This window comes from Paramisgurnus dabryanus, chromosome 6 (assembly GCF_030506205.2).
Source record: "Paramisgurnus dabryanus chromosome 6, PD_genome_1.1, whole genome shotgun sequence".
Taxonomy (NCBI): Eukaryota; Metazoa; Chordata; class Actinopteri; order Cypriniformes; family Cobitidae; genus Paramisgurnus; species Paramisgurnus dabryanus.
The window spans coordinates 29,540,616-29,556,859 of NC_133342.1; the positions used below are offsets into that span (position 1 = coordinate 29,540,616).

The window sequence follows — 16,244 nt, forward strand, 5'->3', positions numbered from 1 at the left end:
GAGTATAAAGCAGATGAGTGCACTTGGACAGCAGAAAGCAGCAGGATGAGGGCCTGTGTGCAGCTAGGGCTGTTGTTTCTCAGCGTGCTCATTTCCAGTCTGTATGGAGAAGAAATTGATCAAGATAATAGCATGGAAGACCAATTAACTTTTGACATGGAGGATTTTCACCAGTTTCAGGTGAAGTACAAACTTTTCTTGCAACGTTTCTGGTAAGGTAGATTTTCTTTGGCAGTTAACTTTCCTTAAAACTATTTCAGGACTATTGGAACTGCAAGTCATGTACAAATATCGTAGGAATGTATCATTAATAAGTTAAAAATGTATAATAGCATTTTATGAAAGACTTCAGCTTGTTTTATCTCATCAGGTTGCTGAAAATGATCAGGAAAGAAATCTTCTGTCTCATGATTCTGACATCATCCCAGTGGTATGAAATGTCAAGATATTACTGAACTTAATGCATTCTGCATGTTAGAAGATTATTAATTACTAACAATGTTAAAATAAATAGGTATTTATAACCCCTTTTGTTATAAAGGTTTCTTACCTCATTTGTTAATGGTTTTGCAAAAAAAAGGTCACAAATTTGGTCCCTAACTGTCACTGAGGCATTACTCTTTCAAAAAGTAAAGAGCTTAAAAACACCTTTATATTAGTTCATATAGTACCTCAAAGATAGATATTGGTACCAAATGTACTGCCCCAGTAACAGCTAGTGACTACTTTACTGATAGTGTGTATTTCCTAAAACATTAAAAGATAAATCTAACTTTAAACATAAATCCAGTTGATAGAATTGTCAAAATTTGTGTTACATAAGATGGAGCCAGGTTTTTGAAGGGGAGAGGATGAAAATTTGGAAGGATTGGTGATGTATTATCTACTAAAAAAGGAAGTCGTAAAAAAGAAAGTCGCAAGTTATTAATTACTTTATTTTTTAAATAACACACCAAAAAATCTGTTATCCAAACCTGTAGTTTAGTGTAACCTGATTTTCTTTTTTTTAATGCATATATTGGTTTTAACCCGAACTTATCAATAAAACTCATGTTCAGAACCTCCGTGTGAAGAGGCAGGACAACGGCAAGAGACGTAAGGGAAAGAAGCCACGTCCAGAAATGGTCAATCCAGGAAAGTATTCTTTGTTAGGAGTAGGAGCACCTCCCAAGGTAACATTTGACATGGTTACATAATCTGAATTTTTTTAGTAATAAGTCTTTGCTTTACAGATGTAATTATAATTCACTATGTGTCCTTTTACAGAGTCCGGTACCATCAGCAACTGCATAGAAATATGACACTATCTTTCGTAAAGAGTGTTTCAGGCTCAGGTTTTGCTTGGAAAAAAATTATTTCCACTATTATTTCTTATTCTTTTTTCCACTGCTTTCTTTTCAAAACATATTTTGTAATATCTATGGAAAATAAGATTCCATGGATCCCAAGAGGAACCACTAAGAGGCAGTATTTACCCAGGAAGATGGTTGCTGAAGCAAGCAAGCTTTTATATAAATCAGATGTTTAATTTTTATCTGCCTGTTTTTATCTCTAAACAATAAAGCATGAGTGTAACCATTTCATTGGTGTCTTTGTGTAAAGGCAGTGCAAAAAAAGTTTTTAAATCATAACAGTTCGAAATGACTTTCTGTAAAGATTTGTCTATTATCAGGTGTGTGTAGTAGACCTTCAAGAGTAAATTGTCAAAATGGTTTCCTGGCTGTCACTTGGGCAGTACCCTTTAAAAATGTCCTAATATGTGCCATTTAGACAGACAACGTATGTATACACTGGTACCAGTATAAACCTTTGGATAATATGCACATTTGAGGTACTAGATTGCACTTATAGACCCTTTTACAGCTCACGTGATCAAATAGCCTGCGCGCGCCTATCGTCCAGCGAACAGAATGTTTCCCTAACATTCACTCTTAAGAAAGTGGTTCTATATAGTACCAAATAAGGGTTCTTCAGCTTGTAACAATAGCAGCACTTTTTTTGGTAGTATATAGAACCCTTTTTTAGATGGTTTTATATAGAACCTTGCCTTATAAAGTGCTACATAGAACCACAATGGTGCTGTAAAGAACCCTTTCATTTATCAGCAGTCAGGAGGATTATTTTTGTTTATATTTTTGTTTAGTTTTTTTATTTATTGCACTTTATAAGGTTTAACAGTTTAACTTCAAGACATCAGAAAAATACTTTTATTTTCACTTTTTCATTACATGAGGTGTCATACAATAATAAATATGTGTATTAAAATCACAATAAAAATAAATATATGAAGTATTATGCAAATATAACAAATCACTACTCAAATGAGATATGGATGTTAAATAACTGCTTGAATATTAAATAAATGAACAATAAAATTTGAAAAAGACAAAAACTCTAAATAGACAACAATTACATGAAATCATTAAAATCATGATATATGCCACATCAAAACATGCAAATGATAAATACTGAATATTAACATATTATGACATTACATTCAGATGTAAACACTTTAGCACAAACATATAGATGGCATAGAATACAAATGAATGAGATGTTAATAATAACTGTAAAAATAAAAGTCAATAGGATTGTGTCAACCTTTGTAGAAAAAAGTCCATATTTGCTTGTTGGATCATTGTACAGTACATACTCCAATACTCCATCCAATGTTCTTTGTTTTGTGGCAGTGACATTGAACATTTAGTCAGATAAGAGTAAGATAAGAGATGGTCTGCTATTGTCATGTTGATCTTGAGACGCAGGCTGTGATTCCCATCACTTTGCAGTGGTCATCATTTGGTGGACTGTATCAGGCCGAACAAGATTTGGGTCTGTCGGTCATGGGTGAAAGAATAAGACATGGAGACAAAAAGTTATTAGCCTGGAGTTTGCTTACATACTGTATGTAAAACATGATTTGACAGAAGTTTTAATGTGATTCTGCTCAAGTTTTGTTGGTAAATACGTGAATGGTTGGTGAAAGATTTATTCATAAACCACTGTTATCAAGCCAATGGCCAACCTGCAGCTTTCCAACTTTTTAGAGCTATGATCCACCTATACAACAAAACAAAAATAATAATAAGTAATTCTGCCATTACAAGTTAATGTGCCACAATAACACACACACAAAATCAAACATCTCCAAAATGTTTAAACAGTAAATAAATATTATTATTTTAATGTCCGCATTGAAAGACACATGCATACATCACCTTTAAAAACAGGATGTGTCTCTCATATCAAGCGGTCATACGCACCGCCTTCACTCCCAGCAAGATTACCTCACATACGAAAACTCTGAAATATCAATAAAAAAAACTAAACACATTTTGTACCACACTCTTTTCATAATTAGTTTAATAAACTTCATGTACAATATACATGTATATGCTTTTTAACACTTTAACAAATCATTATCCCAAGTCATTGTTAAAGCAGAGTCCCCTAAATATATCATTTAAAAAAGGATGAAGCTTACCTGTTTTAAAGGGAATGAAGCTTTTAGTATAAAGTTTACCTGTTATAAAAGAAATAATTACAATAAGAACACACAAAACTTAAATTTTCAAAATGTTTTTAACAGTAAATGATGATTATTTTACACTCTTACCTGTTTGTGTTGTTAGTGTGCAGGCGGTTCAGCAGGACTGATGATTCAGGGCTTTTACAGGTAAAAATAATCAGGAGGCAGCCTCAAAATAACTGACTAAATTTAAAATCAAGAAAGGCGGGAACTGAAGAACCCTTTTGTCAAGACAAAGAACCAAATTAGCAAAAAAATGGTTCTTCAGTAAGCTATGGTTCTATATAGAACCTTTACCATCGTTTCAGAACCTTTGAAGAACCATTTTTCTTAAGAGTGTTCCCATCTGATATATTTGGTTATTTTTTAGGAAACAAAACTTGTAAGCAACAAAAAGGTCAAAGTACTCCAGTTTCTCTCTCAGTCCTCTGTATGTCCCACAGTCAGAGCAATATTTACGATAACTCAACTTTGTTAAAGTGGATGAAAATCATTACATATTTGAGCAGGGTTGTTGTTCATTTTAACCTGAAAAAAATTTGTTTTGTTTTGTTTTTGTTTTTTTGTCAAAAAACATGTTACTGCTCCTCCTCTGAACATCTGTTTGTGATTAAATGTATGGGTATAAAGCAGATGAGTGCACTTGGACAGCAGAAAGCAGCAGGATGAGGGCCTGTGTGCAGCTAGGGCTGTTGTGTCTCAGCGTGCTCATTTCCAGTCTGTATGGAGAAGAAATTGATCAAGATAATAGCATGGGAGACCCATTAAATTTTGACATGGAGGATTTTCCTCAGTTTCAGGTGAAGTACAAACTTTTCTTGCAACGTTTCTGGTAAGGTAGATTTTCTTTGGCAGTTAACTTTCCGTAAAACTATTTCAGGACTTTTAAAAAACTGCAATAATAAGTAAAATGTAAAAATATCGTAGGCATGTATCATTAATAAGCTAAAAATGTATAATAGCATCTTATGAAAAACATACTATTGCTTGTTTTATCTCATCAGGTTGCTGAAAATGAACAGGAACAAAATCTTCTGTCTCATGATTCTGACATCTTCCCAGTGGTATGAAATTTCAAGACATTACTGAACAGATTTTACCATATAATGCACTGTCAGAATTTTTTTTTAATCCTTCTAATTCTTGATGTTTCTTCCCTCATTTGTTAATTGTTCTGCAAAAAAAAAAAAAAAAAGGTTGAAATTGAGTCTCTAACTGTCACTGGGGCAGTACCCTTTAAAAATGAAAGTGCTATTAACAACTTTATATTAGTTTATATTAGTACCTCAAAGATACGTATTGGTACCAAATGTACTGCCCCAGTAACAGCTAGTGACAAATGTTCCTGACAGTGTGTATTTCCCAAAACATTAAAAGAGAAATCTAATTTTTATCCATAAATCCAATTGATAAGATAGTTAAAAGTTGTGTTAAACAAAAGATGGAGCCAGGTTTTTGAAGGGGAGAAGATGACATTTTGGAGGGATTGGTGATACGGTATATCTTCTAAAAAAGGAAGTCGTAAAAAAATAAAGTAGCATGTTATTACCTGTATTACACTTTCTTTATTTTTAGATTATGAAGACTGTGAAATAACACTCCAAAATCTGTTATCCAAACCTTTATCAACATATCCACTAAAAGTAACAAGATTTTCCTTTTTTATAATGCATATATTGGCTTCATCAATAAAACTATCACGAACAGAACCTCCGTGTCAAGAGGAATGACAAAGGCAAGAGACGCAAGGGAAAGAAGCGACGTCCAGGAGCTTTCGGCCCTATAGCATTGATGCCGGTATTAACTATTCTCTAATCAGCTCACCCTACAGGCCATTTAACTTATAAATGATACATATATATGATGTATTTGAAGAGTTTATTTATACAGTATATATCTTTTAATCCCACTTAGCCTCCTACTCCTGTTACGAGGCAGACTGACAATACAAAGCAAAAACAGCCAGTCAACAAACGCAAAAAAAACAAACCAGGAATATTTGGTTTGTTAGGACGAGCAGCTACCCAGGTAACATTTGACATGGTTACATAATCTGAATTTTTTTACTAATAAGTCTTTGCTTTACAGATGTTAATTCACTATGTTTCCTTTTACAGAGTCCGGCATCATCAGCATAGAGATATGATACTATCTTTCGTAAAGAGTGTTTCAGGCTCAGGTTTTGCTTGGAAAAAAATAATTTCCACTATTATTTCTTATTCTTTTTTCCACTGCTTTCTTTTCAAAACATATTTTGTAATATCTATGGAAAATAAGATTCCATGTATCCCAAGAGGCACCACTAAGAGGCAGTATTTACCCAGAAAGATGGTTGCTCAAGCAAGCAAACGTATATATATATAGATGTTTAATTTGTATCTGCTTGTCTTTATATTTAAACAATAAAGCATGAGTGTTTCATATAACCATTTCATTGGTGTTTTGGTATAGAGGCTGTGAGTAGTTATATAGGACCACCTCTCGTCAAACTTTTATGACCCCCTCCCCCCACCCGTTGACAGGTCGTGTTTTATGACCCCTTGACAGATGGCGTTTTATGACCCCTTGACAGATGGCGTTTTATGACCCCATGACAGATGGTGTTTTGACAGGTTGTGTTTTATGACCCTTAACAGATGGTTTTATGACAGTTTGTGTTTTATGACTCCTTAACAGATGGTGTTTTGACAGTTTGTGTTTTATGACTTCTTTGACAGCTCGTGTTTGGCAGAGGGCGGGACCATCAATCAAAATCTGTACAAGTTGTCAACTTTAGACAGAAAGTATTTAATGGTTTTATGACGGGTCATTTAGAGTGATTGTTTTTCCTGAGTGTGTTTTATGTCAAGCGTATGCTGTTATGTTTAATGACGGCTTGTGTTTCGACATTTGCTGTTTATTGACATTTGATGTCAGCTCTCACCCTTCCTCCCTCCTTTCGCACAAGACCTGCATTCTTTCACAGGGGTGCGTGTTGTAAAGCGATTAAAGATTTCTAAAACTCAATGTTGGTAAAACAATCCCCCATTACGGTGTCAAAAAAGTAAAATGTTTATTTTAGATTTAGACAAATCATGAACAATGCTACGATTAAAACATTTGTTTGTAACATCACAAGTTATTTAATGAAATATTCCGTATACGTGTATAGTTTATGATCTGAGCCATAACCTTCGGAGCCGGCAATACTATAATCTTTAGACGAAAGTCTAAACTAAATACAATTTTAAACGATTCATGAGTTCCGTGAATCTTTTCATGACCTGCTCTATAGTTTCACGCGTATTAAAGATCCGGCGGTGTCTGACAAAGCGTCGGGTGATTGTTCATATCTGTCATTTAAAATAAAGTTAATAAATGTAATTCTGTCCACTATGGCAAAATAGGAATTTATTTTAGATTTAGGGGAATCTTTAACCATGTCTCTGATTAAAACATTTGTTTGTAACATCACAAGTTATTTAATTAAATATTCCGTATACGTGTATAGTTTAAGCAATGATCTGAGCCATAACCTTCGGAGCCGGCAATACTATAATCTTTAGACGAAAGTCTAAACTAAATACAATTTTAAACGATTCATGAGTTCCGTGAATCTTTTCATGACCTGCTCTATAGTTTCACGCGTATTAAAGATCCGGCGGTGTCTGACAAAGCGTCGGGTGATTGTTCATATCTGTCATTTAAAATAAAGTTAATAAATGTAATTCTGTCCACTATGGCAAAATAGGAATTTATTTTAGATTTAGGGGAATCTTTAACCATGTCTCTGATTAAAACATTTGTTTGTAACATCACAAGTTATTTAATTAAATATTCCGTATACGTGTATAGTTTAAGCAATGATCTGAGCCATAACCTTCGGAGCCGGCAATACTATAATCTTTAGACGAAAGTCTAAACTAAATACAATTTTAAACGATTCATGAGTTCCGTGAATCTTTTCATGACCTGCTCTATAGTTTCACGCGTATTAAAGATCCGGCGGTGTCTGACAAAGCGTCGGGTGATTGTTCATATCTGTCATTTAAAATAATGTTAATAAATGTAATTCTGTCCACTATGGCAAAATAGGATTTTATTTTAGATTTAGGGGAGTCTTTAACCAAGTCTCTGACTAAGACATGTGTATACGTGCACAGATGGTGACAGAGAAACTTATATATGACGTTAATAAACTTTTAAATGTTTTTAAGACGTATTCACCCCATTTTTGGGTTTTATTTTTAATTAAAGGCTTCTTAAAACATGTGTGAATATGTGTATATTATACAAAGAGTCTTATATTGTCTGCTCTGACAAAAATAAAGTATTTTTTAGATTTAGGGGAATTGACTGCGTGTGTCTTATAAATACAACTTGATAATACGTTTGTTTTGTAAAGAGACTTCTTTAAAGTCACACAAGAATAAAATATTTTAATTGTAACTGGTTAAACTTAAATCTGTTATTATCTATTTAACTATAAGCTGTATTTTTCTGATAAGACACAAAGTTTTTGATGCTGAACTTATGACCGTGTGTGATAGATATTTCACAGCAGGGTCGGTTTGTAATCTAGGTAGAGTCTTTTAAAACTGTAGTGGTAAAATGTAATATGGTAACTCTGTCAAAAAAAGTAAAAGGTTTATTTTAGATCATAATCTATTTATGGCAAACATTACTGTATCTAAAAGTTTTTAACAACACAATTTAATGAAATACGCAGTACGTGTATAGCAAGGAATTGTACCAAAACCCCCGTAGGTCGACATTTCTTTAGACTAAATCCTATTTATTTTAAACTATATAAAAGCTGATTCGCTTCACGAGATCTGTGAAGCATTTCAAGCAGGGGGTTCTGTTCAAGCCATTAAAGATCCGGCGGTGCCTGACAAAGCGCAGGGTGAGCGTTCATATCTGCCATTTTAAAATAATGTTAATAAATGTAATTCTGACCACTATGGCAAAATAGGATTTTATTTTAGATTTGGGACTTTCTTTAACCAAGTCTCTGATTAAAACATGTGAATGCGTGTACCAACGTTGCCAGAAAACGTACGCTGATGCGCACATATATCTGGCGTTAAGAGCCTTTTAAACGTTTTAAGACATTTCACACCCTATTTTGAGTTTAATTCATTAATGTCATCTAATATCGAAGTGTGCACATGTCTATTTACGATAAATGTAACACGGTAAACATTGCCAAAATAAAAGGGTTCTTGAACATGTTATTCCAGGGGGTGTTTTTTGTTTTGCGAATGTTCGACATATTTATTGATGTGGAAAAAGTTTGTTGTTTGGACGAACAGTTTCAGTCTCTCTCTCTCTCTCTCTCTCTCTCTCTCTCTCTCTCTCTCTCTCTCTCTCTATCACCAGTCCGCTATCAACCAGCAGACAACCCCCCAGATGTCTGGACAGAGGGAGTGTTGGTAAAATAAAAGAAACTCAGCCCCCATTGACAAAAAGTAATAGGTTTATTTTAGATTTCAGGCTTCATTACTCAGATACAGATTAAAGCATGTTATTTCTTATTCGTAATTTAAAGAAACTTAGAAGTTTTAAGACATTTCATCACACATCCTATGATGACATAAACCCTTGTGTTAGCCCTTAGAGGACAACAAAACGGGTGCAAATATTATTTATCAACGTTTGATGTTGTTATAAAACAGGTTGTCACATACATGACAACAATCATTTCTTTAAAGACAAAACATTTAACAAATTTGACATGGCCCACAGAGACGTATTGTATGATTTTGTTAAACATGGTTGTGTGTGTCCATAAACACAACAACAGTTAAGACATGGTTCTACATAACATTAAAATCACGTACATACGTTAAATAGGTAAACCATAATTTTTACTAAATAAAATAAAATAAACTATTTGAACATCTTAACCGACATTAGGTTAGGTTTAAGATGAATCAGTGTCTATAGCTTTACGAATTACATCGTAAAACCCCCCAGAGGATATGGTATGTGTGTGTGTGTGCGTGTGTGTGTGTGCAATGGATGTTATCACGTGGTGCGGACCAAACGACCAACGCTGCGGGGGTTGTGAAGCGAAGAAGGAGTTCTGTATAGATGAGAAGTTTTTCCTTCTGAACACAGAACCTTTAACAAAAACGTAACCCCGGATTAACACATCACAGAACAATTTGAACAACCGTGTCGGATTCGTACACAACAGAGGTCTGTTTTATGTTTTGCAGAAACTGTGGAAACTTTTGATGCTGCGAAGGTGTCCGAATTCGCAAAGAAACTATCAAACGCAACGCGGCGGAAACAGTGGACACGAGCCTTTTGTTGCTGAGAAGGCGATTGAACACAGAAACAAACAAGCAAGCAAAGTTGTCTACGAAACTACAGATTCTTGAAAAAGATGGCACAAAGATCATTCGAACGACTACGCAATGGCCAGATGGGGTATGTGTACGGGACCGACCTTTTTAAAGATATGCTTAAAAAGAACTACAAGCGCGAGATGTCCAATCTACTATGTACTGTGATATACAAAGAAGCCAATGTGTGCATGCCTCCAAACTATTGCGAAGCGAGCGCCGGTCGTGTAACCAGACTCAAGGAAAAAACAGATGGTGTGAAAATTATAGATGGCTCTTTCAATAACATGGTACAGACAGTTGTACAGGCCCAAGAGGAACCCCGTGTGATTATTAGAAAGGCCCTAGAGATATTTTATGAATGTGACGAGGCCGAGTTCTACATCATCAATATCATACTTATGTCGGCCTTTGTAATTGACGTATGCATTGATATCCTTGTAAAGAAACGAGAAATTAATGTGTGTGAAATCATAGAAAATGCCGTAGATTTCATGTTTGAAAAGGGTCTTGGATCATGCATGCACTATCTATGGTATCTAGATAATATCATAACGGTTAATGATGACTAAAAAACCAAACCTGTGAGCCAATGGTATATTTTACGCAAGTTTTACAGTTGTTTTTTAGTTTTACCAAAAGTTTTAATCTGATTTTATTTTTTACTCAACATTATGATTGATAAACCATGTCCGACAACAAATGTATACTTTAACAAAAACTACGTTCTAGTAGTTTCAATGTATGGTAACTGGTGGTTTTTCATCATTGATTTTGTATACTGCTTATGTTTTTGTATGTTTTGCTGTACCGGTTTCATAAAAACAAAATATACAAGGATTTTTTTGGTCTTAATGTCTGTTGCTACCATAAGATACAAACATTAGAACATTTAGACATCTTGTTCAGACAACGTGTGACATTGCTCATTCTTCATATGTTTTTGCAACACCACACAGAGAAACGTGAAAGATTAATAGAAATTACATGTGACTACATCACATGTCTTTCAGAGGCGTAAATTAAAGTCACCAATGTTAGTATGGGATGCTAAAACAGCACAGGCACAAGCTGATCCTAATTTTGATACCTGACGTCTGTCACATAGTCAAAGCTCATATACTTCATGTCTCTACGAATCCTGACAGAGTTTTAGTTTCATATACACAACACATCAAATGTAAACCACGGTAAACTAAATACATTTGACAGCAAAGATCTCTAATTTTCTGACAACCCCCAAAAAAGATGATGGGGTCATCATCAAACATCACTCACTTTTTAGGTAGCGAAAGGTTTTTGTTTATTTTAGTTTAACTCGACACTGAAATTTTAGTTAAGCACACAGAAATGCACAGATTTTACGTTTTAAGTATACATGTGTACATCACATTGCGATTTCAGTCTCAACTAGATCGATGATCTATCAATATTAGCTACAAATGTTGTTAGTATGCTTGCTCTGATTTCACAAAACATCCATATACATTCAAAACCTAGGGGTTCAACGCCTTAAAGTCATCAATTTTATTTCGTACACATCAACCACACCAAAATTTTTAGAATGTGCAAACTGTTTTACTTCGTTTTAAACATGTTTGTGCGGTTTCGGTCTAGATTTTATAGAAAACTTCAGAACATGACACCGTTTTAACATTTACAAAATGATGAAATATTTTACTTTTAAATGGCTCCCATGAGTATGTGTTGCTGTGACAAATACTTTTGATTGTTTGGAAATTATATGAATGCAGAGAAACAACGCAAAAGTTTTGAACTTTAACATAATTTTATATGGGTCCTGATTTTTAAAAACAGTAAGCTGTAATGTTTCTTACACACAAATCTAAACACATCACAAGTCTGAATGTTTATTAGTATGCAAAGGGTTGTTGGCGTATTTTAAACACAAGCTGTTTATCTTAATCTTTAAACAAATGTGTATGACAAAAGTTGTTCTGCCTGAACTGACACTAAGGATCGATGCCGAAATGTTAAATCTTAAGTATTTGCAAAACAACCTTGACCACCATATAGATGTTTTCAATCTAATGGTACCGGTTTTAAATGTGACCAAACTATTTCAAACATTACAAAGTTGTAGTTGGTTGCGTTTTACTTTACAAGGTTTTAACACACATTACTGTTTAGTCACGGTGTGTTTCATTGCATTGCTGCTGCATACAACAGACTCTCTAGTTTATGGTAAAAGGCTTACTAAATAAAAACCTAAGCACTCTGTATTATGTTGCCACTGATGATTTTACAAGTTTACAGTTTCAAACATTTTTGCTATCTTAGCTGTGAAAGATTTAGTAAATAACTCTAAAACATAAACAGTGCTGAAGCATTCTCTTAATCTTCTAGCAACGATTTTCAAGAGATTACCAACATGTATGATGTACTAGCTGTCAAGGGGTCTGTGATATTATTTTTGAAGTAATTAGCTATCTAATGGCTACTGCACAATAACTTAAGCGATAAAGAGGTTGCCAAATGTTACATAACCTATAGAAACGAAACAAGATCAATTACAAAGCCACTGGCATAAGGTTTACACTTAAACAAATCACGCAGATGTTTAAAGTGCAGTTGTTACCCCTCAGAGAGGGGTGTCCCTAACTCCAGGACTCCTATCTCCGCCTATCCGTTACAGTCATTAAAACGGCGCCATTATGATTGAAAACATCTATATGGTGGTCAAGGTTGTTTTGCAAATACTTAAGATTTAACATTTCGGCATCGATCCTTAGTGTCAGTTCAGGCAGAACAACTTTTGTCATACACATTTGTTTAAAGATTAAGATAAACAGCTTGTGTTTAAAATACGCCAACAACCCTTTGCATACTAATAAACATTCAGACTTGTGATGTGTTTAGATTTGTGTGTAAGAAACATTACAGCTTACTGTTTTTAAAAATCAGGACCCATATAAAATTATGTTAAAGTTCAAAACTTTTGCGTTGTTTCTCTGCATTCATATAATTTCCAAACAATCAAAAGTATTTGTCACAGCAACACATACTCATGGGAGCCATTTAAAAGTAAAATATTTCATCATTTTGTAAATGTTAAAACGGTGTCATGTTCTGAAGTTTTCTATAAAATCTAGACCGAAACCGCACAAACATGTTTAAAACGAAGTAAAACAGTTTGCACATTCTAAAAATTTTGGTGTGGTTGATGTGTACGAAATAAAATTGATGACTTTAAGGCGTTGAACCCCTAGGTTTTGAATGTATATGGATGTTTTGTGAAATCAGAGCAAGCATACTAACAACATTTGTAGCTAATATTGATAGATCATCGATCTAGTTGAGACTGAAATCGCAATGTGATGTACACATGTATACTTAAAACGTAAAATCTGTGCATTTCTGTGTGCTTAACTAAAATTTCAGTGTCGAGTTAAACTAAAATAAACAAAAACCTTTCGCTACCTAAAAAGTGAGTGATGTTTGATGATGACCCCATCATCTTTTTTGGGGGTTGTCAGAAAATTAGAGATCTTTGCTGTCAAATGTATTTAGTTTACCGTGGTTTACATTTGATGTGTTGTGTATATGAAACTAAAACTCTGTCAGGATTCGTAGAGACATGAAGTATATGAGCTTTGACTATGTGACAGACGTCAGGTATCAAAATTAGGATCAGCTTGTGCCTGTGCTGTTTTAGCATCCCATACTAACATTGGTGACTTTAATTTACGCCTCTGAAAGACATGTGATGTAGTCACATGTAATTTCTATTAATCTTTCACATTTCTCTGTGTGGTGTTGCAAAAACATATGAAGAATGAGCAATGTCACACGTTGTCTGAACAAGATGTCTAAATGTTCTAATGTTTGTATCTTATGGTAGCAACAGACATTAAGACCAAAAAAATCCTTGTATATTTTGTTTTTATGAAACCGGTACAGCAAAACATACAAAAACATAAGCAGTATACAAAATCAATGATGAAAAACCACCAGTTACCATACATTGAAACTACTAGAACGTAGTTTTTGTTAAAGTATACATTTGTTGTCGGACATGGTTTATCAATCATAATGTTGAGTAAAAAATAAAATCAGATTAAAACTTTTGGTAAAACTAAAAAACAACTGTAAAACTTGCGTAAAATATACCATTGGCTCACAGGTTTGGTTTTTTAGTCATCATTAACCGTTATGATATTATCTAGATACCATAGATAGTGCATGCATGATCCAAGACCCTTTTCAAACATGAAATCTACGGCATTTTCTATGATTTCACACACATTAATTTCTCGTTTCTTTACAAGGATATCAATGCATACGTCAATTACAAAGGCCGACATAAGTATGATATTGATGATGTAGAACTCGGCCTCGTCACATTCATAAAATATCTCTAGGGCCTTTCTAATAATCACACGGGGTTCCTCTTGGGCCTGTACAACTGTCTGTACCATGTTATTGAAAGAGCCATCTATAATTTTCACACCATCTGTTTTTTCCTTGAGTCTGGTTACACGACCGGCGCTCGCTTCGCAATAGTTTGGAGGCATGCACACATTGGCTTCTTTGTATATCACAGTACATAGTAGATTGGACATCTCGCGCTTGTAGTTCTTTTTAAGCATATCTTTAAAAAGGTCGGTCCCGTACACATACCCCATCTGGCCATTGCGTAGTCGTTCGAATGATCTTTGTGCCATCTTTTTCAAGAATCTGTAGTTTCGTAGACAACTTTGCTTGCTTGTTTGTTTCTGTGTTCAATCGCCTTCTCAGCAACAAAAGGCTCGTGTCCACTGTTTCCGCCGCGTTGCGTTTGATAGTTTCTTTGCGAATTCGGACACCTTCGCAGCATCAAAAGTTTCCACAGTTTCTGCAAAACATAAAACAGACCTCTGTTGTGTACGAATCCGACACGGTTGTTCAAATTGTTCTGTGATGTGTTAATCCGGGGTTACGTTTTTGTTAAAGGTTCTGTGTTCAGAAGGAAAAACTTCTCATCTATACAGAACTCCTTCTTCGCTTCACAACCCCCGCAGCGTTGGTCGTTTGGTCCGCACCACGTGATAACATCCATTGCACACACACACACGCACACACACACACATACCATATCCTCTGGGGGGTTTTACGATGTAATTCGTAAAGCTATAGACACTGATTCATCTTAAACCTAACCTAATGTCGGTTAAGATGTTAATAGTTTATTTTATTTTATTTAGTAAAAATTATGGTTTACCTATTTAACGTATGTACGTGATTTTAATGTTATGTAGAACCATGTCTTAACTGTTGTTGTGTTTATGGACACACACAACCATGTTTAACAAAATCATACAATACGTCTCTGTGGGCCATGTCAAATTTGTTAAATGTTTTGTCTTTAAAGAAATGATTGTTGTCATGTATGTGACAACCTGTTTTATAACAACATCAAACGTTGATAAATAATATTTGCACCCGTTTTGTTGTCCTCTAAGGGCTAACACAAGGGTTTATGTCATCATAGGATGTGTGATGAAATGTCTTAAAACTTCTAAGTTTCTTTAAATTACGAATAAGAAATAACATGCTTTAATCTGTATCTGAGTAATAAAGCCTGAAATCTAAAATAAACCTATTACTTTTTGTCAATGGGGGCTGAGTTTCTTTTATTTTACCAACACTCCCTCTGTCCAGACATCTGGGGGGTTGTCTGCTGGTTGATAGCGGACTGGTGATAGAGAGAGAGAGAGAGAGAGAGAGAGAGAGAGAGAGAGAGAGAGAGAGAGAGAGACTGAAACTGTTCGTCCAAACAACAAACTTTTTCCACATCAATAAATATGTCGAACATTCGCAAAACAAAAAACACCCCCTGGAATAACATGTTCAAGAACCCTTTTATTTTGGCAATGTTTACCGTGTTACATTTATCGTAAATAGACATGTGCACACTTCGATATTAGATGACATTAATGAATTAAACTCAAAATAGGGTGTGAAATGTCTTAAAACGTTTAAAAGGCTCTTAACGCCAGATATATGTGCGCATCAGCGTACGTTTTCTGGCAACGTTGGTACACGCATTCACATGTTTTAATCAGAGACTTGGTTAAAGAAAGTCCCAAATCTAAAATAAAATCCTATTTTGCCATAGTGGTCAGAATTACATTTATTAACATTATTTTAAAATGGCAGATATGAACGCTCACCCTGCGCTTTGTCAGGCACCGCCGGATCTTTAATGGCTTGAACAGAACCCCCTGCTTGAAATGCTTCACAGATCTCGTGAAGCGAATCAGCTTTTATATAGTTTAAAATAAATAGGATTTAGTCTAAAGAAATGTCGACCTACGGGGGTTTTGGTACAATTCCTTGCTATACACGTACTGCGTATTTCATTAAATTGTGTTGTTAAAAAC

At 34.6% G+C, this 16,244-nt stretch overlaps 1 protein-coding gene across 3 annotated transcripts; it reads left to right on the forward strand.

The window, feature by feature from the left end:
• The first annotated feature begins 18 nt into the window (after positions 1 to 18).
• Positions 19 to 5,913, forward strand: LOC135766969 (uncharacterized). 3 transcript variants are annotated; one of them, XM_065276504.2, is made up of 5 exons: positions 19 to 180; positions 4,534 to 4,593; positions 5,237 to 5,326; positions 5,444 to 5,557; positions 5,647 to 5,913. In XM_065276504.2, the coding sequence occupies exons 1-5, from the start codon at positions 46 to 48 to the stop codon at positions 5,665 to 5,667; spliced, it is 420 nt and encodes a 139-aa protein (XP_065132576.1). In that variant the 5' UTR covers positions 19 to 45; the 3' UTR covers positions 5,668 to 5,913. The 3 variants fall into 3 exon arrangements, with proteins under 3 accessions (XP_065132576.1, XP_065132577.1, XP_065132575.1); XM_065276503.1 differs by lacking the exon at positions 19 to 180 and adding an exon at positions 4,166 to 4,329 and having other exon boundaries at positions 5,647 to 5,906; XM_065276505.1 differs by lacking the exons at positions 4,534 to 4,593; positions 5,237 to 5,326; positions 5,444 to 5,557; positions 5,647 to 5,913 and adding exons at positions 371 to 430; positions 1,059 to 1,172; positions 1,267 to 1,580 and having other exon boundaries at positions 22 to 180.
• Positions 5,914 to 16,244: the final 10,331 nt, after the last annotated feature.

Bases quoted from the DNA above. Each gene is read 5' to 3' on its own strand.
- LOC135766969 (XM_065276504.2), top strand. From the start codon at position 46: ATGAGGGCCTGTGTGCAGCTAGGGCTGTTGTTTCTCAGCGTGCTCATT. The intron at 4,594-5,236 runs GTATGAAATTTC...TATCACGAACAG, and splicing joins ATTCTGACATCTTCCCAGTG to AACCTCCGTGTCAAGAGGAA. The intron at 5,327-5,443 runs GTATTAACTATT...AATCCCACTTAG, and splicing joins GCCCTATAGCATTGATGCCG to CCTCCTACTCCTGTTACGAG.